General features: G+C 43.9%; 1 protein-coding gene across 4 annotated transcripts in view; it reads right to left on the bottom strand.

Moving 5' to 3' along the window:
- Positions 1–16,063: 16,063 nt before the first annotated feature.
- Positions 16,064–25,329, bottom strand: part of DOCK3 (dedicator of cytokinesis 3) — a 1,203,328-nt gene continuing 1,194,062 nt past the window's right edge. For all 4 annotated transcript variants that reach the window (XM_029599541.1, XM_029599543.1, XM_029599542.1 and 1 more), the window contains one exon: positions 16,064–21,105. In XM_029599541.1, the coding sequence (XP_029455401.1) occupies positions 20,599–21,105 (507 nt within the window). In that variant the 3' untranslated portion in view covers positions 16,064–20,598. The remainder of the gene's footprint in view (positions 21,106–25,329) is intronic.

The raw sequence follows: 25,329 nt of genomic DNA, 5'->3' as shown, positions 1-25,329 counted from the left end.
ACGTCATACCATCTGGGCCTGGGGATTTATGGGGTTTAAGGTCTGATATTACGGATAAAATTTCTAATGGCAGAATCGGTTTATTTAGCCCATCTAATTGTTGGGGGGTAACCCTAGGAAGATGCAAATCAGTAAAAAATTGTTGCTGATTTCGTTCATGTAAGGGATCAGCGGCATATAGTGTTTCATAAAACCGTGCGAAAACCTGACCTATTTCAGACGTAGAAACAGCAAATGTACCATCCGTTTTTTTTGATATGATTAATATATTTAGATGGTTGCTTCAGCTTAGATAAATGAGCTAATAAGCTGCCAGATTTGTTACCATGAAGAAATAATTTGTGCCGAAAAGAGAACATATTCCCCAGTGCTTTTTGATGCAAAATATTATTCAACACTGCTTGTGTCTTCCGGAATCTATCTTTCCAAAGATCAACATTGTTCTGATTCCACTGCGCTTTATAATAGGCCATTTTTTTCTCAAGGGTCAGAATCTGATGGTTCTGCCGTCTCTTCTTCTGAATTGTATATTTAAGGATATCACCTTTGAGAACAGCCTTAGCTGCCTCCCAATACAATACTGGGTTATCTGAATGTTGTTTGTTAAACTCTTCGTACTGGTTCCATTGCCGTCTAAGAAAAGGCCCAAATTCCGGATCAGTGGTTAACCACTCGGGAAGACGCCATTGAAAGAGTGAAGGTAACTGTATGGGTGAACCAAATTTGCAAAACACTGGGCAGTGGTCCGAGACAACTAAATGCCCAATGTCTGCTGCATCTACCATCAAAAATAGAGCTTCTGAGATAAATATATAGTCAATTCTAGACTTAACTGGGTGAGCCCTCGCATAGTGGGTGTAATCTTTTTCCATCGGGTGTAACACCCGCCAAACATCTAGGAGTTGTAATGTTTTACATAAGAGGGAAACCCCTTTTCCTGGTCCCATTATCTGTGGTAGGGAGTTTGGACATCTATCTAAGGTGGGGTCCATTACACAATTAAAGTCCCCAGCTACCACAGTTGGAAAGGGACCAAACTCAGATAGTTGGGTAATGAGTTTAGTGAAAAAAGGGTGGTCATACTTATTGGGGCAGTACACAGATGCAAGGATTATAGATGTACCATGAAGAGAACCTTTAATAATTATAATACGGCCCTCAGTGTCTGTCCACTGGGTTTCTAGGTGGAAAGAGAAAGATTTATGAATTAGTACAGTGACCCCGTTACGTTTATGAGTACCGGATGAGAAATAAACCTGATTGTAACCTCGTTTGTTTTTCAGTTTAAGGTGTTCACCATCTAACATGTGTGTCTCTTGTAGAAACACAATGTCCCCTTTAGACCGATGACAGTGAGATAGCACCTTCTCCCGCTTCACGGGAAATCCCAGACCTGCTACATTCCAGGTCATGTACTTAACTTTAGGATCCATGATTCCCAATAAGTGCTGGTTTGGGTGCCCCCTGCACACTAGCAGAGGGAAAACCATTAGCAACACTGGGATAACAGCTAACCAGCTGCAACAGACCCTTAAACAGAGGATTGAGCATAGAAAAATTATCTGCAGTAATATCCAAAACTCTAAATAGTGTTCGCTTATACAGCAGCATTGCCAGGAAAGTACCTTACAGTTGCTGTCAGCATATATCCAACCCATACAGATCATCCATAACATAAACATGTTCAGAAAAATACCTTTTATCTCAATCTATGCCGTAGGTGAATTTCCCCCTCCCCCCACCCTAACCCCATCCCTTAAACAGACCCCTCGAATCCGTCCATTCTCTCTCCTAAAAGCGCTCCTCCAATGAAGAGCCGGAGCCATAAGGATGTGATCAGGTGTCAGTCCTCGAATGAGAGACTTGATGGCATAGTTCAGGGATGGCAAGTAAAAAAGCGATTTACAAGTGAGGAAATAGATCCAGCCATCCATAGAAAACAGCGCGAGAGCGGTATATATGGTGCTAAAAGTCCAATTTACCAGATTGTACGAAAAAGCTGTAGATTTTAAGCCAGTAGCGAAAAAGTCAGCCAAATAGGCAAGAAGGTTGCAGTGCCACCAGACACTAATTTCGCCGGTGAGGATTCCACCCAATGTTCACTCCCCTGATGCAAGGACAGCGTCCTGAACATATTTTTGAGCGTTGGGTAGTGAATCAAAAGCTTGTGCCTGCCCGTTATGCCATATACGTAACTTAGCAGGATATTGGAGCACAAAGCGCACTTGTTTTGCCGCCAATTGAGTGCATAATGGCCCGAATTCCTTCCTCTTCGCCGCTACCCGAGCCAAAAAGTCCTGAAAGACTCTTACCGGTTTGTCCTTGAAAGCAAGCGTTTGAATTTTCCGCAACGCCTGCCAGATCCGCTGGCGATCCGCAAAATCAAGAAAGCGTGCCAGTACAATCCGCGGTCTCTGGTTCTGTGTGGAGCGGGCACCTAGGCGATGAGCCCGCTCAGTTTTCAAGGATCTCAGCTGGTTGGCGAAGCCGAGGGCGTCAGGCAACCACTGTGTGATTTGGTCAGTAAGATCAGAATCGGGAATAGTCTCCGGTAAACCGACAAAACGGAGGTTGTTGCGCCGTGATCGATTTTCCATCTCGTCCAATTTATCATCTTGCGTGCTGACCAGTTGTTCTAACTTATAAATCCTGCGCTCCACCAACAAGGCCTCATCTTCCGTTGCAGAGACACACACTTCCAGAGCAACCAGGCAGGGGTGAAGTTCAGCGAATGCGGACTTTAAATCTGTTATTTGCTCTGATATTTTGTCTAGCTTACCAGAGAGTGCTGCCGTTACTGCCTCAGTAAGAGCTGCGATCGCCACTCCATCTGGCAGGCTCGATGCAAGTTTAGCTGTTCCGGCCGCCATTTTGTCCTTGGTAGGCTTCGTTTTCTCTTTATCTTTTTTAGCCAATTTGGCAGGCATCGTGCTAGGTGATTTATTCATATATTGATTGATATTCATAAGCAAAGTCCTCCAGAGTCGGTAAGCAGCTGATGAAGTTCAGTTGGCTGAATAAATGCAAGGATGCAGGGACTGGCACCTAGAGCTGGGCTAGAAACGTCTTACCCAGATCACCACATCACGTGACTCCTACTCCTAGTTCTTATTCTAGCCTTGGGTGTACTGGCACAAGTCAGTGGTCTTCTTGTATTTAGTCTGGTCATGTTCTTGTTTTGTCTGTTTGCCTGCCTGTCATGCATCTTGTGGTGCACCATTTGTTTTGTTTTGTTTTGTGGACACCCTGTAGTCCTGCCTTGCACTTTTGTCCACTGAGTCCTGCCAGCCACCAGAACCTGAGGGCTCAACCTGAATTGGTGGTGGCTGTTCCAGGCAGTTATAATCACCAGCAGTTCACACTGTCACAATAAGAGTAGAGTTTAGGGGATTGAAAAGACTGCATAAGACCTGTGCATGTGAAAGTGAGTTTGAAGATTTTAGAGCAGCAGGAGTCCACAAACTTGTTCCTTGAGAGCCACAACTCAGCCAGGTTTACCATAATGAACATCTAGAACAATTATTTGCTTGTAGTAGATGCAGTGCATGCAAATAGATCTCATGCTTATTCATTTTGGAAATTCTGAAAACCTGACTGGTTTGTGGCCCTTGTTTTAGAGGAACAGATTTTTTTTGGTTGTGGATTCATATGGACTGTTTTTTATGCCTGCTGAAATTTGCATTTGAAATTTCTTTTTTTTTTTTTTTTGGTTGGGAGCACAAACTCTGGGGTGGAAAGTTTTTTCTTCTGGTTACATTCTCAGTGCCCTTGCAGGAGTGTTCTTCCCCCCTTTCCATGGAACCCCAGAATGTTTTCCTTCCCTGTGAGTGAATTCAGGGCTCATCAGGTTGGGAAGTGTGACTCCTCTCAGTTGGGAAATTACATAACCTTTAACCTCATCATTTTATTTCAACATAGCTGCATATTTTAAAGCAACATTTGAATAAAACTGATTCAAGAATGTTGACAAGCTCACTCAGTGGATATGCAGTGCTACAAAATTATACAACACTATATACACAAGAAAAAAAATTAAAAGCATTTTTGGGTAATTTCAGGGGGTAGCATATGGCTGTCATTGATGTGGCTTATCAAGAAAATCACATTTTGTAAGCTACTTTCTTACTGATTGCAGCATACACCAAACTACCAGCTAGATTCCCAGCACTAAGAAACAACAGGAAAAATGTTCTTCTTTTAAACAAGTTATTTCCTTGGAAAACTGACAAGTCACGCAGAGTATAGTTGACTTATGGGCTAAGCCAGTATTTCCCAACCAGTGTGCTTTCAGCTCTGGTCAGGTGTGCCACAGAAAAGTCACCACTGACTGATGCTTAATCCAGACTAACACCCGGGCTCTGCTATCAGCATCTTGCAACAACAAAACACCAACAATGGCTCTTGAACTTGTGTAATCATGCATGCCTCTTCTTCCTAGCTACAGGTAGTTAATAGGCAGCATGGATAGCTGAGATCCACTTTGGGCAGCACACACAGTGGACATAGGACCTCCTCATCTTCCTCAGTTTTGAGTCCTTCCAGCCAATGCTATACCCCTTGAATGAGAAGAGTACAGCACTGGATGTTTCTCACTCTGTGTGTTGGTAGCAGCAGATGTGTAGGAGCTCTGGCATCTTCACGTGACAGCCAAGGTAACGGAGTTGGCTGATCACAACACACTGACTTCTCCCTTCTTGGAGGGAGCTGATGCATTGTGATGGATTCATGCATGTCTTCACATTTCTTTTCCTTTGTTTCAAAATTTGGAAGAGATACTGGTGGGGCTTTCAGTGCTTTCCTAGTTCTTCTTTTGGCCACATGATCCTCTTCATATCCACACTGCCTGCTCTATGGAGTTGGTGTGCCACACAGCATTTTTGCTAATGTAGGTGTACCTTGGGCATGAAAACATTGGGAAGCACTGGGCTAAGTGAAACATTGCTTTCCCCTTGTGAATAGGAAGTAAGGAGAAGCTGATCTAGTTCTCTTAACTTATGATGAAGACCTAAAGCCGCTCGGTAATCAAAATGTGTCCACGTCAGATATTTCTGTTCTGGTATTAATCTTTAATTCCACATCACAGTTGATGAGTGAATGGGAAAATGGGAGAAAACCCTAAACCAAACAAACAGCGGATATTTACATCTAAAATCCACATTACTTTTGTTTGTTGTAAGCCAGAAACATGCTATCACAATATATACAATAAAATACCCTTAGGTTACATGTACAAATTCTTTCAAATTTTCTGTGCCTTAAAGATACCTTCTTTTAAAACATGGATACACAAAAAAGAAGCTTAGGTTTTAGCCTTTTCTCTTTTTTTTTTAAATAGTCACATAATAGCAGAGGTTAAAACACCTTTTACAGGAGAGAATACAAGGCGAACGCCACAATCTATACATTTTTTGCTCAGTTTCCTGTACAAATACACAGCATTCATAGGTGGGATATTTACACAGTAGCAAAATGATTGAATGGGCATGTCAAACAATCCACATTTTTGCCTTCTCTTCTTAATTATCTAGTTGGAGTTCCTAAGTGGGCAAGATTCTTCCCTAGAAATGGGTCTCCAATTTTCACACAAAGAGATTTTTTTTTTTTAAGTACTTTCATCTTGTCATATATGGTTCAGCCAAAGCAGTTCCTAATTACGGCCTGATTCAAACAACTATATTCAATGTGTATCTCTGCCAGGAGAGGAGGAAAGGACAGAAAAATTGTCTTTATGTAGAATATTCTCATGATGATTGTTTAAAGACCTAGTGCCCCAACCAAAGGTGAAGGAATTATCGTGAATTTTCTTCTTCCTCTTCTTGTCTTTCCAAAGAAACGTGAAAGGCAGCTGGAAGGCTGGGCAATGCCATTTTTTGTAATCTTTTTACAGTAGCAAATGTTTCTAACAGTAAATGAAGCTGAACTGGTGTGCTCTTCACTGGAAGATGGATGTACTACTGTTTCCTGGTTTAAAGTAAGAGTGGAGCTGAGGGGACTGGCATAAATATAATAACAGAGGTTAAGAGTTGATGGCTACAGCTTTGTTGATGAAACAAAGCCAGTATCTCTCAACTTACTGGAAAGTCCTGATGTTTGCCATAGGATTTTGGGCCTTGTGTAGGAGTAGCCTAGTGGTTAGAGCAGCAGGCTATGAACCTAGGAGACCAGCGTTCAAGTCCCACTGTCACTCCTTGTGACCTTGGATAAGTCATTTTACCCTCCATTGCCCCAGGTACAAACTTAGATTTTGAGCCCTCTGGGGATAGGGAAATACCTACAGTACCTGATTGTAATCCGCTTTGAAGTGCTGAAAAAAAGTGCAAAAAGCAGAATATAAAATTCTAAATTAAAAAAAAAAAATCTAAAAACAGCCACAGGATTCTGAACAACTTTTTCTGTTCATCTCTGACCTGACTTCCTGTCAGTCACGGACAAAGCTGAACTGGAGTCTGCATGGATTGAAATTTAGTCTGGTTTTCCATGTTCTGGTCTGATACAGATAGAACTTTCTATCCAGGAGTCCGGTTCTTAACATGAGTCCTAGGGATGGTAGAGGCTGAAAGTGTGATAGAGGTAACACTTATAGCTTCTGGGAGGGTGTTTTGGCTGACAGCTAGGATTTCTACTCATCTCAATTCAAGGGCACACTGAAGAATGCTGCGGTTGGTGATCTCTGGCCAGAGGATCACCACTGTGATGCCAGGCTAGTAAAGAGGAAGTGAAGGGGAGAGACTAGAGGGTAGAAAACCCTTTGCTGCTGTGAATAGAAGCCAGTAGTGTCTCAATTTCAGATATGTCTGCTGTAAATGGTAGTGAATTGGATTAAAGCAGGTTCAGATTAGGCTGAAACCCAGTAGTTGAAGGAGGTTAGTTGGCAAAAACTAGAATTGTGGAATTTATTTCCGGAAGATATGGTCAAGGTCAGTAGTATGGCTTTAAAAAAGGTTTGGACAGGTCCATTAACAATTATTAGCTAGGCAGACTTAGGTATTGCAAAAGGGAAGGAATTTCCCCATTAGGATCTGCTGGGTACTTTCTAGTGATCTGGACTGATCACTGTCAGAGGCAGGATCCTGGTCTTGATGGACCATTGGTCTGACCCAGCATGGTAGTTGTCATGAATTTTAGTCTCCAGATTGAGAATGTGAAGGTCTATCTTATTTAGGAGGCATCTGTGTATACAAATTCTGCTTCAGGATTGCAGCGTTAGCCATACCAGTTCCAGTCTTGGAGGTTAAGAAAAATCTTACCTGCAGGTCTGGCACTTCCATTGATGGATTTCTTAAGTACAGGTATGAAAGGAAAGTGATGAAGGCCCATAGCACTGCTCTCACCATCTCCAAGTCAGTAATACTGCACTACTCAGATGCTGTCTGCACATTTTGAGGCCAATGAAATAAAGTGTGTGTATAAAACATGCATCCAAACTGGGTGCCTGTTTTTTTAACGCACGCAGAGTCACTTCTCTTGGGCGCCCAATGCAATAGGTAAATAAGCTGCCGCACTAAAACAAGATGCGCTAGAGATAAATTGTGTGTCCCTAGTGCATTCTTGGCATCAGGTGCCTAGGCGACATGGCTGTGTGCAGGTTACCAAAACTGACGCTCAATTTATGAACATCCGTTTTATCCCGCGGCAGTGAATTTACCGGCCCAATAAACACGCACAATATACATGTCCTGGAGCATGTATATTGTGCATGTTTATTGTATGCCGGGAATTTGTATTTTTTCCATCAAGGCTTTTTATTTTTTTCAGGATGCTGCGTTCTGTGGATCATCCTACTTGTATCGCAATGATACTAGGTAGGAGGAACCACAGAAAAGCAGTATTTTTTTTGTTTGCATAACATTTGATGGGCTATAAAGTGCATCTTGGGCGCATGGCAATTTTTTGCATAGCGAGGTAATAGCTAATAGCCTCATCTACATGGCATTTACATGTAACGAGCACTATTAGCAATGCCTTTGTTTGGACGTGTGTTTTGGAAGTGCTGATCCCCTTACTGCATCGGGGGTTATGGATGTGCATCCAAATGCTCATTAATCTATACGCTAGACTGGGCACACTTTATTGCATCGGCCTGCTAGATATATATGAGCAACAGCAGTAAGCAGACGCATGGCTGTGACAGATTTGGTGGGGGGAATAACAATTAATAAGTAAGTAATAAGATGAATGAAATCAATTTATAGTTTTAACATCTCATGTGAATTTTTTTTTGTTTTGCAGACTCTGAGAAAAGCAAATGTCATTTTGTCTGTGATTCTATGTCTGGTGTATAAAGGGAACCTTTGGGTTCCCAGCCAGTGCAGGGAACCCGATAGGGCATCTGAAACTGACCTGAAGCCTCAGGATTCTTGGAGAAGCCACAGTATGTCACAAGTTTAGGCCTAGATTTAAGCACCAGCCTCCTAGGGCTGTCCCTAGGCCAGCAGGATTTGTGTGTGCGCTGGGAGGAGGAGGGTGGCTGGGTCCCATAAATGCCCTGCCATCCCGCAAGCCTGCGGCCACTGTTCCCATAGAGCTTGGCTCCTGGCTCCAGTAGTAATCCTCCCAGGGAAGTAAGTGTGGGGACCAAGCCTGTGCTCAAGGCTTGTGAGCGCCCACCCCCCCTCTGGGCTTCCAATTGGGGGGGGCAGGGCTTACTTCATCATGACTGCTGTTTGAGCCAGGAGCAGAGGTCCGGAAGGTGGTGCAATTCTCAAGAAAGTTTGCTGGAGAGCAGCATGGCACCAGCAGTGAACCAGTGCCTAGGAGCAGCAGACTAATCTGTCCCTGCACAGGGTGAAAAAAAAGCCCTGAAATTTAAGAGAAAATACCTTTTTGTTTTTCAATTAGAAATTAAAAACTCCCTTCTAAAAATTTACAGCATTATGCTATACTGCTGAACAGGCAGAGAGGATATTTTTTATATACTTGAAGTTAGATTTCAGTTAAGCTCTGCTTCTAAGCATTTGTATGACAGTTTGTTAAAAATACATTAGTTAGTTGTGAATACAAACAAAATCATTAAGATTCCTCTTTAATTTTAATTTATATATTGTTCCTGAGATTAATGCTTACATTTTTTTAATATTCTTTTTACCCACTTCCTCTCCCGTTTGTAGCCCAGTCACTGCAGTGATAGTCCTTGGCAAGGGCCACCAGTCATGACTTCATTTGGCAGTTGGTATGCATGCACTCCAAGCCTAGTCAGTAGATGTAACTATTGCATGATGGCTGGGATGTCCTCCCTTGAAAGGGACCATGATCTTTGCTTCTGCAGCTATCCCAGTCCCTGTGGATCTAAGGAACAGGAACTAGAAAAATAGTAATTGAACCCAAGTCTACTGTATGGCAGATCCTTCACGGCTGCTGGGCTATCAGGTGGCCCAGTGTTTACATTGTCTACCATAATGAAGTTAAGTAAATCAGGGCTCTACTATTATCAGGCCTACAGCAAGGCACTACACTGATATAGGTAAAATATAAATACAGCACTAAAGAGTGAAATCAGGAAAGGAGAATTTCTTTTTTAAACAGGGGTGCGACCATGACAATAACAGTTCATACCTTTTTATTTCAAAAAGCAAAAATGGAATAAATAAAATATAAGACAAAAATAGGAGCGATCTGGAGATGTCAAAAAAAGGAAACACTGGAGACAAGAGGCAGGCAGAGTGGTATGTTGGAAAAAATCTATCATTACTGTTGCTTTCAAATCAATGTAGTAGCTTACTCCTTATGAGTGAATTTTCAAAGGCGTTACATGCGTAAAAGAAGGCTACATCGTAGCCTTCTTTAAAAATCCATTTACATGTGTAAAACCTTCTGAAAATTCAGCCCTATGGAGTGAATTTTCAAAGATGTTACACACATAAAAGTAGCATGTGTCAAAATTCTATTTATGTATGTAAAACCTTTTGAAAATTACCTCAGAGTACATTTTAGGATATTCAGAATAAACATGTTCTGTATGGTCACCTATGGTAGCATTGCTATTTGACTTTTCTCCGCAGTGCACAGGTATGTTCCAGTCTCGGTACACCTGTGACTCAGTTACTATAAAATATGAGTGCTAAGCCTTCTTGTTGGTATGCTGTATGTACCAGATCCAAAACGTAGGTTTTAAAATCCTTACTGTATGGGCTGGCCCAGTGGCAGTGCTGTACACAGCCATGAGGCAGACCTGGATTTGATTCCCAGCTTAGGTCTTCTGGTCTCTGTGTCAGACAGGGCTGGGGATGCTGGGATGGGAGAGGAAACCACAGTCATTGTGCAATGGTAAATGAAACACTTGGAGGCTGGATTTAAGGGTGCATGATTATAGGGTTCTGGAAGGAGCTCTGGTTGGTGCATGGCCCTCAGCCAAGGACTGTCACTGGAATGACTGGAAATGAGCTGGGACAAGGCTATAAACTAGGGAGAAATCATCCCAGGGCAGTTGTGAATGGAGGCTCATGGTGCCAGATCCCAGCCTTGTTTCTGAATGAGCTGGAAGCCCAAAGGCACAGGAGGAAACTGCCGGATCAAAAAAAGGGTGCTTCTTTATCATCCTGCTGCACTAGTCCAGACGCATGGTTTTTACTCTCCCTGTTAGCAGATAGAGGCAGAGAATACATCTTATTCTGTGACATCATGTCTAGTAGTTGCTATGGTGTAGTTCCAGTAAAAGCCAGTATTCTCTCTCTCCAGCAGATGGCAGGATGTTTTGGTCTGGTGCAGCAGGATTTGAGACTCCCAGGGGTAGATTTTATAAAAGTACGCCGGATTTTAATAGATATGCGTGTACCCACGCGTATCTTTTAAAATCCGGGGTCGGCGTGCGCAAGGCTGCCCAAAATCGGCAGCCTGTGCACGCCGAGCCGCACAGCCTGCCTCTGGCCGCAACACACCCCCCCGACACGCCCCCATTGACACGTTGGCTGCGACACTCCCCGACACGCCCCCCAGGAAAGACCCGGGATTTGCGCCCGCCGGCAGTCTATGCAACATAGGCTCAGCGCGTGCAGGGGGAGCTTGGGGCAGGTTTACGGGGGGTACGCACGTACCCCTTTGAAAATCTGCGCCCCAGGTTTTGGCCTTTCCGAGCCTGGTTGAGAAATTTCAGTTCAGCAAGCCTTTTAAGGAGACTCCGAACCTCAGAAGGTTTGTTAGAGTTGGGGGTGGAAGCCTATAAAGCTTGGAAGGATCCTCCAAAGAATCTTTCCTCACCCCCTCCTACTTCTTCCTCTCTATTTGTGATTTTAAAAAAAGAAGGCAGCTCCGCAGATTGGCTCAAGTCAGAGCATAAATCCTTGAAGGTCAGGGCACCTTGCTGGCTGAGCAATGGCTCCCGGCAGCTTTCAGTGCATATCTTTCATCACCAACTCCTACTGCACCATGTTGCTGGGAAAAAAACTGGTTTTCGGGTAAGACCTTGAAAGTCCTTTAGCACAGGGCCATTGGATGCAGTCCCACTGTCAGTATCAGTGCGTTGGCAGTGGTAGCCATGCTGGGTCCCAAAAAAGATGGGTTGTGTGTCTGAAGCAAATGCAATAGAAGTGGCCACCTCTTTTAGCTCCCCTCACACATTGCTTTTCTGTCCATATTTCCTCCGGCAGTCAGAGTGCAGCAGACACTGTGGGCCGAGGGAGTCAGCACTCAGACAGAACAGCTAGATCCTATTGTTGCCTGTGTGACAGAAGCCAGGTTGCTTTGAAGGAGTCTCCTAGGGCCCTGAGTCTGGCAGCAGGTAAGCAGCAGAGACTGAGGCTAGATCCTTGGCTCCATATGTGGAAGCAGTGCTTGAATTCCTTGCTGAACACCATGCAATTTTCCTTTGACAGTCACCATTTTGAAGGTCTCCTGTGGTTTGCTCCTGCCTATGGCTCCTTCAGATTTTTGGCATATAGCATTGGAAGCTCCTTTTGTCATTCCCTGTGGGAGAAACCTGCACAGAATTAGCTCTGGGCCCCAACCCTTCATTGCTAGGGGATTTCAACCCAGAATCTTTCACTGAGCCTTCTGTGCTTACCGAGGCTTTGTGAAGGGAGGAGTGCGGAGCCCTGCAGGAAAAATGTATCAGGACTCTGCCCTGAGATTTTCAGTCGCTGGTCAGTCAGTAGTCAACAGGACAGCACACAGATAGTCAGAACCTGCTCTAGTCCTTACCATCCTGTCCAACCCCTCATTCCACCTGCTGCCTGGGGTAGAGGGTTCTTCTCTGGGCTGCTATCTGCAGGGAAGGAACTGGAGTAGACAGCCCCAGGCCCAGCAGCCCACTATGCTCACAAGACTTGAGATTCAGTTGATAGTAAAGAGGAGGAGGGAGTCACCCAGAGCTCCAATCAGGCCAGAATAATTTGTGGCAAAGGAAAGGTGGGGGGGGGGGGATGTAATTAATGAATACTTTGTAGAGTAGTGTATGAATGTTGGAGGAGGAAATGGGGAGCAGTGCATGAATGTTGGAAGGGGTTTGAATGCTTGAAGGAAAAGCAGTACAAGGGTGGATGAATGCTTCAGAGGTCAATAACATGAAATGGGATGAATGTTGCAAGAGTTGGGGGGGGGGGGGGCAGCACAAGAAGGAAGGGAAGATGTTTCCCCCTCCCCATCTCCCAGAATTTAGCAATGCAAATTGGACTGTACTGCACCTTATTCCTCCACAAGGTCCACACTGCCACCTGATTTGCAACAGGTGAGGGGACCAGGGCTTGGGTGGGGGAAATGGAAGGAGAAGGGGCTGGGATCATGTGCTTTATTGAGAAATATGTGGGGGGGGGGGGGGGGCCTTGAGAGAGCCAATGATGGGGGTAGAAGGGACTCAAAAGAATGGGGAAAGACAGTAGAAAGGTGTGAGAAAGCCAAGGGGAGGGTATGTATGCAAGAAAGTGGAGGTGATTGAGGGAGGGTGAAGAAATAGAAATGGTGTCAGGACAGGGCAATTGGTGGTGATGAAGCTGAGTGTGAGACAGCCTGGGGGGTGTGAAAGGGAAGGGAGGGTAAGGGTGAGTAACAGTCATAGGTTGTAAAGATGAATGGAAGGGCAAGAGAGAGCTAGAGGGGATGAAAAGGAGAGAGGGAGAGTGAGTGACAGGGACAGGAGTGAGAAAGGAAGCTAGAGGTATGATGGGAAGGGTGAGAGAGCCAGAGATGGTGACTGGATGGGGAAGGACTTGGATGGAGGGATGGCAATGCAAGAGTGAATGCTTCGGGAGGGGGGGGAGGGACTTTAAAAGGTGTGAATATTGGAGAGGTGTTGGATGTATGAGAGCCAGAAGTGGTAATGGTGGATGATGTATGCGAGAAGGCAAAGGGGGGGGGGGGGGGAAGAGAGAGCAAGCAAGAGGGGTAGGGTAGAGGAGATACAAATGGTGGGCAGAGAAGAAGCAGAGTAGCAGAATAGGGAGGGAGGGTAATGCTTGAACCTCTGTACCCCTGTCATTGTTTTTTGGGAGTTTGGGGAAAGTTATGCTGGGGCTGCTGAGACTGAATGTGGGGGATTGAGAGACACTAATGGGGACAAGAGACAGACACATTGGGCAGAGCATGTGTGAGAGAAAGAGGGAGATGCTGATCAGAGACAGGTGGGGACAGGGTGGGAGGATTGAGAGAGCTACTGGTGGGGACGGTGGAGGAATTGAGAGTGAGACTGGTAGGAATGAGCAATTAGTGAGGAAAGATGAAATTAAGAGAGAAGCTGGTGGGGACAGGGTGGGCTTATTGAGAGATTAAGAGGACAGGATGGGAATGAGAGAGAAACAGGTCGGGATAGGAATGAGAAAGAAACAGGTGGGGACAGGGTGAGGGAATTAAAAGAGAGAAACTGGTGGGAGAATTGAGAAACACTGGTAGGGAAAGGATGGGAGGACAGACTTAGGGGGATAAGGTTTGAAAGAGACTTGGGAGGTTCAAGAGGGAGGCTAGTGGGAACAGGATGAGACTGAGAGAGACTTGCGGGGACAGGGTTGGGGGATTGAGAAAGAGACTGGTGGCAGGATTGAGAGACTGCTGGCAAATGTATGAAGTTGAGAGACAAAGTGGCAGGGACAAGATGGGCAGATTGAGAGAGGGAGAAATACTGCTGGAAGGGGATACTCCCACCTTCTATCTCACCCCTTATCTTTTGGAAACATGATGCTCTTTGGTACTGTGCATCCTGAACTCTTGGTGCATGAAAGGTTGTCCTTTCCTGCCTTCTATGATCTTATTAGGTTGTATTTTTAAATATGTAGCCTTGTTACTTTCAGCATGAAGACCCATTGTGACTATGGCACTGGGTGGCAGATACTTTCTCCAAAGTAAATCTATTAAAGGACCTAGAAGAAGCAAGTCATCAGGGAAGAAGTTGACTTCCCATTGTTATGCAATAAGGGGAGAAAACTGGTCTTTTTAAATGGCCATATGTCCTAGAGATGAGTGACGTGTTCCACTGGGACTAGCTATTCCACCTGAAGAAGGTTGATGGTTTCCTTCCTTAGCGAATGCCTGAAGGCAATTACCCTCATCAATTACTTTGTGGTGGAATCCTTGATCTTTCCACTTCAGTTCCTGACACCTTTATGGTCTTTCATGTGTTTTATGTGCCAGAAAGGCAGTTCTAGCTACTCTCGAGTGGGGCATTAATTTTGTTGTTTCAGTGCTGTACGGTTCCTACAGACCCTTCCTTGATTTGAAAGGGATGTGCAGCGGTCTCCCATTTCAGTATGTGGCTATGCAACAAGGTTCCTTTATTTGTTGCATTGTGAAGAAATGGTCTCAGTTAGGGCACTCCCCTTTGGTCTCACCTCAGCTCCAAGAATATTTTCAAGGTACAGATAGTAGTAGCAGCTTTCATACAAAAGGAAGAGATTATAATTCATCCATACCTTGACATCTGACACAGCCAAGTCCCACCAGGAAGGCCTCATGGTGTCCAACAACTTTTCCTGGTGTACAGTCTGGTGATGACCCACAAAGCAGCCTTGTGGGTCATCAACAAACAGGGCTATTAGATTGTTTTTTTCATGCATTTTCCTTCATTGTCTAGGCCATAGCAGTTGCTTATGTAAACAGGCAGGGAGGCACATAAGAGTCAGAGGATTTCCAAAGAAACAAGCCTTCAATGTTTCAATAGCTGGAGCTGAAGCTGGAGTTGACTTTTTCGGAAGATACATATTGTATCCTGTAGAGAGAGATCAGCCAGGAGGGTTTTTAGAGGATAGTGGTTTGTCGATTTGCAATAATGCCAAGGCCCTCTGGTTCTTTAGTTCTCGCAGAGAGTAAGGCTCCAAAAGGTTAGATGTTCTAGTCTATCCATGGTAGAAGGGAGAGCTGTTTTACATTGTCTCCTTGGCCTCTTTTAGGGAGGATCTTGGGAGGCAATGGAATGACCTGTGGTCATTCAATTGATTTTGGCCAAGATGACCTTGGTTTGAGGACCTAGTCAGTTTATAGGTTGTGTGTCTAATGTAATCTCTAGGTCTCCAAGGTCTCTTAAATCAGGGCCTGACACTCGCAAAAGATCCAGCTCTGTTTTATCTTATGGTCTTGGCTCTTGAGATGACACAATTGTATAGGAAGGGGTGTTTTCTCTTAGTTATTTACACTCTGTTGAAAGTCCAAAATAACTCTGCTTCGCTTGTTTATGTTCTATTAGTTGCCACATTGATTTGGCAATTTTATAGCTTTGTTATATGAAGGTCTCATGTCTATAATTGTATGGCACTCTATTTGGTATTGTTCTATATAACAGTTAAGTTCTATTCTGGCATCAGTTTGAAGCACACTGGAGGGAGTGGTCTGTAATGCCTTATCATACAGATATTCCCAACATTTGTCATCCTCTCCATGAGGGGTTGGATAAAGGTTTGGACTTCAATTCTTTGACGGTTCTAATGATTACTATCACCTGTTACAGAGGTTCAGTCCAGGGAGTTATGCTTGCTGTATCTCACAGATTTCTCATTTTTCTCTGAGGGGTGTAGTGTCTTCAAACTCCTTTTAGGTCCTTGTTGGGATCTTAACTGGGTTCACAAAGCTTTAGTGGTCATCATACCAGCCTTTTAAGAGTGAAGGATCTGCTGATGGAGGCAAGTTTCTGGTCTTCTCATTAGATTTAGTGTTTGGTAGACCAGTTTTCTTTTTTTTTTTTACCTAAGCTGGGTTCTGTGATCCACTTAATTCAGACAGTTATTACTGGTGTTTTCAAAAATCTAGTGTCATAGTTCTGAGAGGTCATTCCAGTTATTGGATGTCTGGTGGGTGGTTCTTTGATGTATAGAAATCTCTAATCTTTTCAGAAATGTGTCAGGTTCCATCCTTTGCAGGGTCTCACAAGCCCGGTAGCACAAAAGCAATCCCCTCAGTGTACTGAAAGTTTGTCAGCACCTGTAGAACCTTCAGGCACACACATTGAGAGCTCAGGCTTCTTTTTCAGCAAGCCCTAATGCTGTTCCCTGAAGGCCACCTGGTCTTCTTTGCACATGTTCTCTAGGAATTACAGTCTGGATATAAATACACATCCTTTGTGGCTGCTATTTTCAGATTGGCCCTCATTTCTTCCATCCCAGATTAATTGGGTTTGGATACTTCCTATGTGTCTGGACTAGTGTAGCAGGATGATAAGGCAGGGAGATGATAAGAAAGGAGAATTGTAAATTCACCTGATAATTTACTTTTCTTGAAACCTGCTACACCAGTTCATGACCCTCCTTGGACGTTGGGTCTGTGCAGGTTTTTATTTTGGAGTACTTTGGATTACAGTGCTTACTCGATCTTCTCTGAAGGACAACTGGAGGTTCACGTGTTCTTTCTCCGTTTCTTGTTTTTCCCTATTAACCAGAAGATTTTTGATTGGAAGTCACTCTTAGATATTATGCTTTATGTTATTTACAAGTTTCTCTTTGTGTCAGTAGTTTTAGCATTTCATAGCTTTGACCTAAACATACTGGCTTTTGCTGGAGTTGTACAATGGTAACTATGAGAGATGATGTCAATTCATCTGGTAGCATGGGGAGAAAAACCCTCATGTCTGGATTGGTGTAGCAAGATTTAAGGAAAGGAAATTATCAGGTAAGTTAAAATTTCTCCTTACTGTAAGTAATTGTCAGGGTCTAATTTAGGTACATGCAAATAGGCACGTACCTCAGGTGCCAAATTCTGAAGGTGCCAGAAAACTGCTCTCTGATTTCTAGGGGAAAATCTCTCTAGCCTGTGTGTCTGCCTATGGACACTGTAATTTTAAATGTAGCCCTGGTAACTGCACTTCTTTCTCAGAGCATCTTGGCCCTCATTTCTCCTATATAAAGAATAAATATTTAAAAATTATACAGTTTTAAATTGGGGGCTTAGAGGATACAAAACCTAAGGTGTTTACCCTTACTTTGTAAAAGAATAGTTCTTGGCTGCAAGCACAGCACATTTGTGATGAGGCTGGTGCAGTGAAAGAGATCGCCCAGAGTGAAGGAAGCAATGACCAACCACGAAGGAAGAGTAAAAGATTTGCCATATTTAAAATATAAATTAAAAACTAACTTTCCACTGTTTGTTTTTGCCAGTTGGGTGGTAATGTAGATATGACTGACACCATAGTTTCAATTTGTGATGATATGCAGGAGATGGATATAGAAAAATCCCATATGCCTAAAAATCTACCAATATCTGCATCTATCCTTCTTTTACCTGTGATAAGAGAAGAGAGATATGAGGACCCAGTTATAGGGAGAACACTCAAACCTTTTCCCCCCACTTCAATCTCTGGGTAGAATGAAGGAAAGGAAAGGAAGAGAGGGTACAAAAGAAGAGAGAAGGAACCCAGGGAGTCAAAAAGAGAACTGTCACTCAAAAGAGAAACCTGCTTCACCTCCAAAAAGACAATATAAGCAAAAAAGTAAAAATAGAGCAAACAAAATAAATATGACAAAAGAGCAAAAATAAAAGGGAAACACAGAGGTCAATTTTCCAAAAGCTGGCAAACAGGTGAGTTATCTGAGTAAAACTATGCGTGTAACTTTACTCTGATATTCAGTGGGATACGTTTGCTGCTCAATATGACTGGATAAAGTTACACAGATAACTTTACCTAGGTAACTTTAGGACATGCATTTTTCTGACCAGACTTACCCACAGAACTTTAGCCAGTGCGCGCTGAATATTTATATACACTGGCTAAAGTTCTACCTCATCCCTGACACTTCCAGCCCCGTCCCATTTTGTGCGCATACATTTTGTGCATGTAAAGAACTATCTGCGCAAAACTTCCCTGCTCAGTGGGGAAGGGGACAATTTAAACCCCAAAGATTTATCCAGCTAGTTCCCAAAGCTAGCTCGACAAGTCTTTTGAACATTGACCTCATCATGTTTTCTTCAGCTCTTAAAAGTTGTGGCTGGTGCACAATATTTTCTATATATTTTTCTATCTCTGGCAAGTGATTTTGGTTGTGACTTGTTCTCACAGAATATCCATAAACATTTACAGGTATGTTTTCAATAGGGTGCCTAATTGGCAATGTACGAGTGCACTTTCATCCCAAACAAACCCAATTGATTTTCAAACACAAGGTAGCAGTGCTTGAATATCTGTTTGTTATGCGTCTTTAAGTACACACATTAGTAGCATGGACACAATTTTGAAAATGAAATGTTTGCATACATCCCCAAACACCTCTTTTCTGTATTGCCAAAAGTATACATTTACTTTTAGGTAGCTAAAAATCTACTTATCTGGAAACAGTTAAGCAGGTTAAATATATTTTTGGCCATGGAAAAGGCACCTAAGCCCTTAATAACTATAATAGGCTGAGGATACATCAAGCCTCTCAGCAGAAATATCTGAAGACAATTAACCTATGATATAGAAATGGACTGTGTTTCAAATTCTTGTTGGGACTGTCTTGCCAGTTTTTACTGTGCCCAACAATTCCCTAAAGTCAAATAACAAGACTGTTGTAATGGCATGATAGTGGTGCCATGTGTTATCACACTGGAGAGAGCTGGACTCATTCTACATTAAAAGAAAAGACAGCACGTGGCTGGAGATTTTAGCAGTGCACTACAAGGACAATGTTGTGGACATGTTGGAATGAGTCCATCATGAAAAGCACAAAATGTGACCCATATGTACAAAGGACTTTAAAGTTTTCCCATCCCCATCAGTGAATCTATCTTTTGCCTTAAAGTCAAAGTTCTGAAGCACAAGTTGTACTTGTGTTCCTTCCCCCACCCCCTACAGGACAATGTACTGGTTGTAGACCTTTTGACAGCAGGCATTTAAAATCAGCTGTAAATTCCTTAAACTGTTTCACAGAATGAACCCCATTTTACAACAGACACCCTATTGAAGACGGCCTTATAATGCATCATCACGGATCTTCCAGTAAGATCATAGCAGTGTAAAGCACTTCAAAATATGAAGCTGAAAGAAAGCAAAACTATTGCTTCCAAACTTTACCCTAGGACCATTTCCTTTCCCTTCATTTTAAGGGATCACAATCTAAAGGGAAAAGTGAGGCACATTAATAGGGGCAGAAATGCTTTAAGACCATGTCTGGGTCAAGCACAACTTCTCTTTATACAAATTACATACAGGTCAGCTCTTTCTAGATATTAAGAATAGACTTCTCTAGACAACTTGTTGTATGTAACTGATCTCAATACATTCTGGTAAGTGTAGTTCTAATTTCCTATTGTGATAAACACAATGTCACACTGCAGACTGTACTGGATGGCATTACTGCACAGTTAGTACCCCAACCCAGAAGCAACTATAACCCCTCTGTTCATATAGTCCTTGCTATGTCTGTAGCACAAGTACTTAGTTATGAGTTTTGATCCCTTTGGGAAAAAAGCAGGACTGAGCTAAGGAAGTGAAAGAAAACAGTTGCAAACAGGGAATCAAATGAAGAAACACATCCTTGCTGAAAGCAAAGGTGGCAGTATTCATTGGATGCTATCAAACATCTAACACGGAAGCTGCCAATACTACAACAGTGCGATCACAACAACACACCACAGCCAAAGCAGGAAGATCACAACAGAGCCCTCGGCAGATCTGCTCACCAGTTTTCAATAGCTGTGGCATGCACACCAGCCCCTTCCATACATACTAGACATACATGTAGGACCCTCAACCTCTTGATCTGGTTTATAGTGCCACTTATGGCACTAAGACCCTTTCTGAGATGTGGGGGAGACACAGTTGGTGGAGAGGAGTTTAATTCCCTGAGCAGCTGCTCCTGTTTCTGCCGGACACCAAAACTGTGAGCCCCAACTCTTCCTATAATCCTAAGCTTCACTTCTCCTAGCTCCTGTCGCACTGGTGAAAGATCTCTCTGTGGCATAGTAGATTAGCCACCTTTTTGATGTTCTGAGTGCCACAGAAGGACTGAAGCTCCTGCCTGCTGCACTGGGAACCTCCCACCCAAGAAAAAAATTCTGAATAAAAAATAAAAGAAAATTAAATAAATAAAAAGTATTTCTATCAAGGAAAGCAGCAACATGGCATGCTGGCACAATCACAGTACAGACGCCACAGATGAGTTCACGGCAGTAGAATGGAAGGAATAGTTTCCACTGGGATTCCCACTCTCAAGTCCTCATCGTAGACCATGTGAGTGGTCATCAGATTCCAAAGCACCTGGAGAGTCCTGCGAGAGGGAGTTATTGTTCTTTAATGCCATGCTCCCATGCCACTCTGGCCTGCTCCTCCTTGCCAGCAGAAGCAGCACTTTGGCAGGACTTGCGTGATCGTGGCTGGCGTCGAACCTCTTCCTTCAATACTTCCTCCTCATTTTCCCCAGTTGGTGTTCGGGAGTGGTATGGTTTTGGTGGTAAAGCTGGGGGATCCATGGTGTCCTGAGGGATGACACTCGTGGGTGCCGAGTGGCTTCGGCATGGCTGGGATTTGATTGATTCCAGGACATTGGGCTCAGAAATACTGTAGCGAACGGGGAGGTAGGGAGACTCAAGATCTTCATCAGTGTTCCAGGCCTGACTGGGAACAGAGTCCATGGTGTCAGTGCGAGGTGGAGGCTCAGAGGAGTGGCCAAAGTTACTCTCACTCAAGGATGACACACCGCTGCTGGCACTGCCCGACAGTGTGGAGTTACTCCCATCCAAACCAGACTGGGGGCTTGTTGGAGATGCAGGGATAGGGTGGAGGGGAGACTGTGAAAAATGATAAAATCAGGTTAGCACATGCTACAAGCCAGTCACACAGCTCAGCTCTGATCTCATGCATTAAGGAAGCCTAAATCTGAACTTTCACAAGATAAAATCTTAATTACACATATTATAAGCTATTTATTGAATGCCTCATAGTGAGGACATGCATAGATGTGTATCTGGGAGCATAGAGTATGTACAATACATTTGTCTAAAGTAGGCACATAAGGATGTGAAATGGGACTGTATTAATTTTCTACACTTAGGTATGATTGGGTGAAAGGATGCAAAAAGGATGTGTAATTATATACATGAACAGTGTATGCACTGTATAAATGTGTGTAAAATGTGAGCAGATAATTATCAACTTTGACTAAAAAAACAACTCCTCCTTTACTTTATAGATTACATCGACTGGCATCAAGCCAGTGCCAGTGTAGATGCAGTGGGTTGTACCATAATTTGTTCTGCCTAAAGCAGGCAGAACAAACAAGGCTCAGATAAGAGATTTTAAACTGATCACCATAGAGGTCATGTGTCATCTAGGGGGTGCCTTAGCATTTTTAAAATTTACTTTTCATTTAACATCAAATGCTCTAGATGAGTTACAATAAAATAAAATAAATGCATAATAAAGTACATCTCAATTAAAACAAACCCCACCATGTCACTTCTAACAACCAATGACACAACCACCAAAAAACATAAAAATAATTCTAACTACAAATAAAAACAAGTAAACGTCTAGCCACCCACACACACACATACTCCATTTCATCAGACAAGACATTCATATAGATATATTGTCATAAAACAGGGCTAAACCTTGCCCCTTAATTAAAGCCATGAACAGAATATAATTGACCGAGCTCAGATGCCAATAAAGCAGAGTTGCTTACCTGTAACAGGTGTTCTCCCAGCACAGCAGGATGTAGTCCTCACATATGAGTGACGTCATCACACGGAGCCCTGTCACAGAATACTTTTGTCAAAGTTTCTAGAACTTTGACTGGCACACTGAGCATGCCATAATCCCTGTGGCCACAGGGGTCTCCCTTCAGTCTCATTTGTAGCAAAAGGTGCAAGCGAAAAAATAAAATAAGAAAACGGTTTCGGACCCAACTCCGCGGGGTGGCGGGTGGGTTTCGTGAAGACTATATCCTGCTGTCTGGGGGAACACCTGTTACAGGTAAGCAACTCTGCTTTCTCCCAGGACAAGCAGGATGGTAGTCCTCACATATGGGTGATTAGCAAGCTACAGGCTGACTCATATTTGTTTGGACCAACAGCGTACAACTTGTGCAACAGGCACAATGACTGGTGTACTGTTGGTAAAAATGAGGCAGCCCGAAAATCACAGCAGGTGGATCTGAAAGGAGTTGGGTTTGTACTGGAAATAAGTTCTTCAAGACGGATTGGCTAAAGGCAGAGTCTTTATGCCCTTCCTTGTCCAGGCAGAAATGTGCTGCAAATGTGTGGAGAGAGCTCCATGTTGCAGCTTTACATATCTCAGCAATCAGTACTGAACAATAATGTGCTACTGACGTTGCCATGGCTCTAACTGAGTGCGCCTTCACTTGTCCCTGAAGAGGAAGGCCTGCTTTCTCATAGCAGAATCCAATACAGTCTGCTAGCCAGTTGGAGAGAGTTTGTTTGCCCACTGCAACTCCCAGTGGGCAAACAAAGAGTTGGGTGGATTTCCTATGGACTGCAGTGCGGTCTAGGTAAAATGCAAGTGCACGTTTACAGTCCAAGGTGTGTAAAACTCTCTTGCCCTGGTGAGAGTGAGGTCTTGGGAAAAAGGTGGGCAAGACTATAGATTGATTCAGGTGAAAGACCGTTACCACCTTGGGAAGGAATTTAGAGTGAGTACGGAAGACCACTCGGTCATGGAGGAACCTTGTATAGGATGAGTATGTGACAAGTGCTTGTAACTCACTGACCCTTCGAGCATATGTAATGGCTACTTGGAAAAGAACTTTCCATGTAAGAAATTTAACATCACAGGAGTGCAAAGGCTCAAATGGGGAACATATGAGCCTTGTAAGTACTATGTTTAGGTCCCATTCGGTAACTGGTGGCCGTAGAGGGGACTTAAGTTGTAGAAGGCCCCTCATAAACCAACTCACAAGGGGTTGCGCTGTTATTGGAGCATCCCCTACTCCCTTGTGGTACGCTGAGATGGCATGGCGATGTACTCTTACCGAGGAAGTCTGGAGACCAGAGTCTGAAAGGTGCCAGAGATAGTCTAACAGAGATGGAGTGGGGCAGGAAAAGGGGGTAGATACCTTTCTGCGTGCACCACATGTTAAATCTATTCCACTTAGAAAGATAAGATTTCTGTGTGGAAGGCTTTAGCACTTGGGAGATCCTAGTTGAAAGATTGAGTGGTTGAAGGATCAGGCTTTCAACATCCAGGCTGTGAAGGATAGGGTCTGAAGGTTCGGGTGGCATAACATGCCGTGGTTTTGAGTTATGAGATTGGGCGCTTTGTCCAGGCGAATGGGTTCTCGGATGGAGAGGTCGAGGAGCATCTGAAACCATACTTGTCGAGGCCAGTATGGGGCTATAAGTATCATTGAGCCTCTGTCCTGTTGTAGCTTCACGAGAGTTTTAGCTATTAGTGGTATCGGAGGACTGTGTTCCAGGGGCGAGGAAAGGCGTCCATGGCTAATGTGTTTTGTTGCCTGTGCAGGGAGCAGAATCTGTCCACTTTGTGATTCAGTTCGGATGCAGAGTTTGATGGTTGGTTGACCCCAGCGTTGGAAGAGTTTGCTTGCTACACAGCGATCCAGAGACCACTCGTGGGGATGGAAACATCGACTGAGGCGATCCGCTACTACGTTCTGTATGCCTGCCAGATAAGTGGCCCGGAGATGCATGGAGTGTGCAAGGGCCCAGGCCCAGATCTGTGCAGCTTCTTGGCAGAGCAGATAAGAGCCTGTTCCTCCCTGTTTGTTCAAGTACCACATTGCAACTGTGTTGTCTGTCTGTATGAGAACAGTCTTGTGTGAAAGGCAGTCCTTGAACGCATATAGAGCATAACGTATGGCTCGAAGCTCTAGGAAGTTGATTTGAAACTTTGCTTCGAGTTGTGTCCAAGTACCTTGAGTTTGAAGGTTGTTCACATGAGTTCCCCAACCCAAGTTGGATGCGTCCGTGGTTAAGGTCACTTGAGAAACTGGTTGCTGGAAGTGTAGACCTGTCAGCAAATTGGCTATGTTTGTCACCAGAGAAGTGACAGGCGCAGCTGGTCGGTGATATGGATCAGGGATAAATGAGGTTGAGTGGCTTGAAGCCACTGAGATTTCAAAGTCCATTGAGTTATTCTCATGGCTAGCCTGGCCATAGGAGTGACGTGGACTGTGGAAGCCTTGTGGCCCAGCAACGTGAGGAATTGATGGGCTGAGGCTGTTTTCTTTGTGTGCAGAGATGTAGCCAGTTTGGAGAGTATGTCTGCGCGGTCGTTGGGCAAGAAGGCCTTTGCGACTGTGGTATCCAAATCTGCTCCGATGAAGGTAAGGAGGTGAGATGGATTAAAGTGGGATATTTGGTAATTTATCAGAAATCCTAGCGAGTGTAGAAGATTCGTAGTGAGCTTTAGAGAGTTAAGAGCTTCTTCCTTGGCTCGACTCTTTATTAGCCAGTCGTCCAGGTAAGGAAACACATGTAAGGTGCTTCTGTGTAGATGTGTGGCTGCCACTGCTAGGCATTTTGTAAACACTCGAGGCGCTGAGGCCAGACCGAATGGCAGAACTCGGTATTGAAAATGTATGTGACCCACCATGAAGTGCAGGTATTTGCGGTGATGTGGGAATATGGCGATATGTTCGTATGCGTCCTGAATGTCCAGAGAACAGAGAACTTCCCTGTACTCCTTGCTGTAGTAGAGGAAGCATGGTGCAGAGAGACACCATTCTGAATTTGTTGAGATTGCGGAGGTCTAGGATGGAGTGGAGACTGCCTGATGTTTTTGGAATCAGAAAATAACGTGAGTAGAACCCTCTGCCCCTCTGTGTCAGGGGGACGGCTTCTACAGCCCTGGTTCACAGAAGGGTGGAAAGTTCTGACTCTAGAAGTAATGTGTGGTCTTTTCGGGTCCACAGTGGATTGGGTGGAGAGTCCGGGGGTACTGTGAGGAAGTTTAGACAGTAACCCTGGGCTATGATGGAAATTACCCATTCATCTGTTGTTATGAGGCGCCAGTTGTTTTGGAAGTGGCGCAAT

Source organism: Rhinatrema bivittatum, chromosome 4, assembly GCF_901001135.1.
Source record: "Rhinatrema bivittatum chromosome 4, aRhiBiv1.1, whole genome shotgun sequence".
In the NCBI taxonomy this organism is placed as follows: Eukaryota; Metazoa; Chordata; class Amphibia; order Gymnophiona; family Rhinatrematidae; genus Rhinatrema; species Rhinatrema bivittatum.
This window is presented reverse-complemented; position numbering and strand designations above follow the sequence as displayed.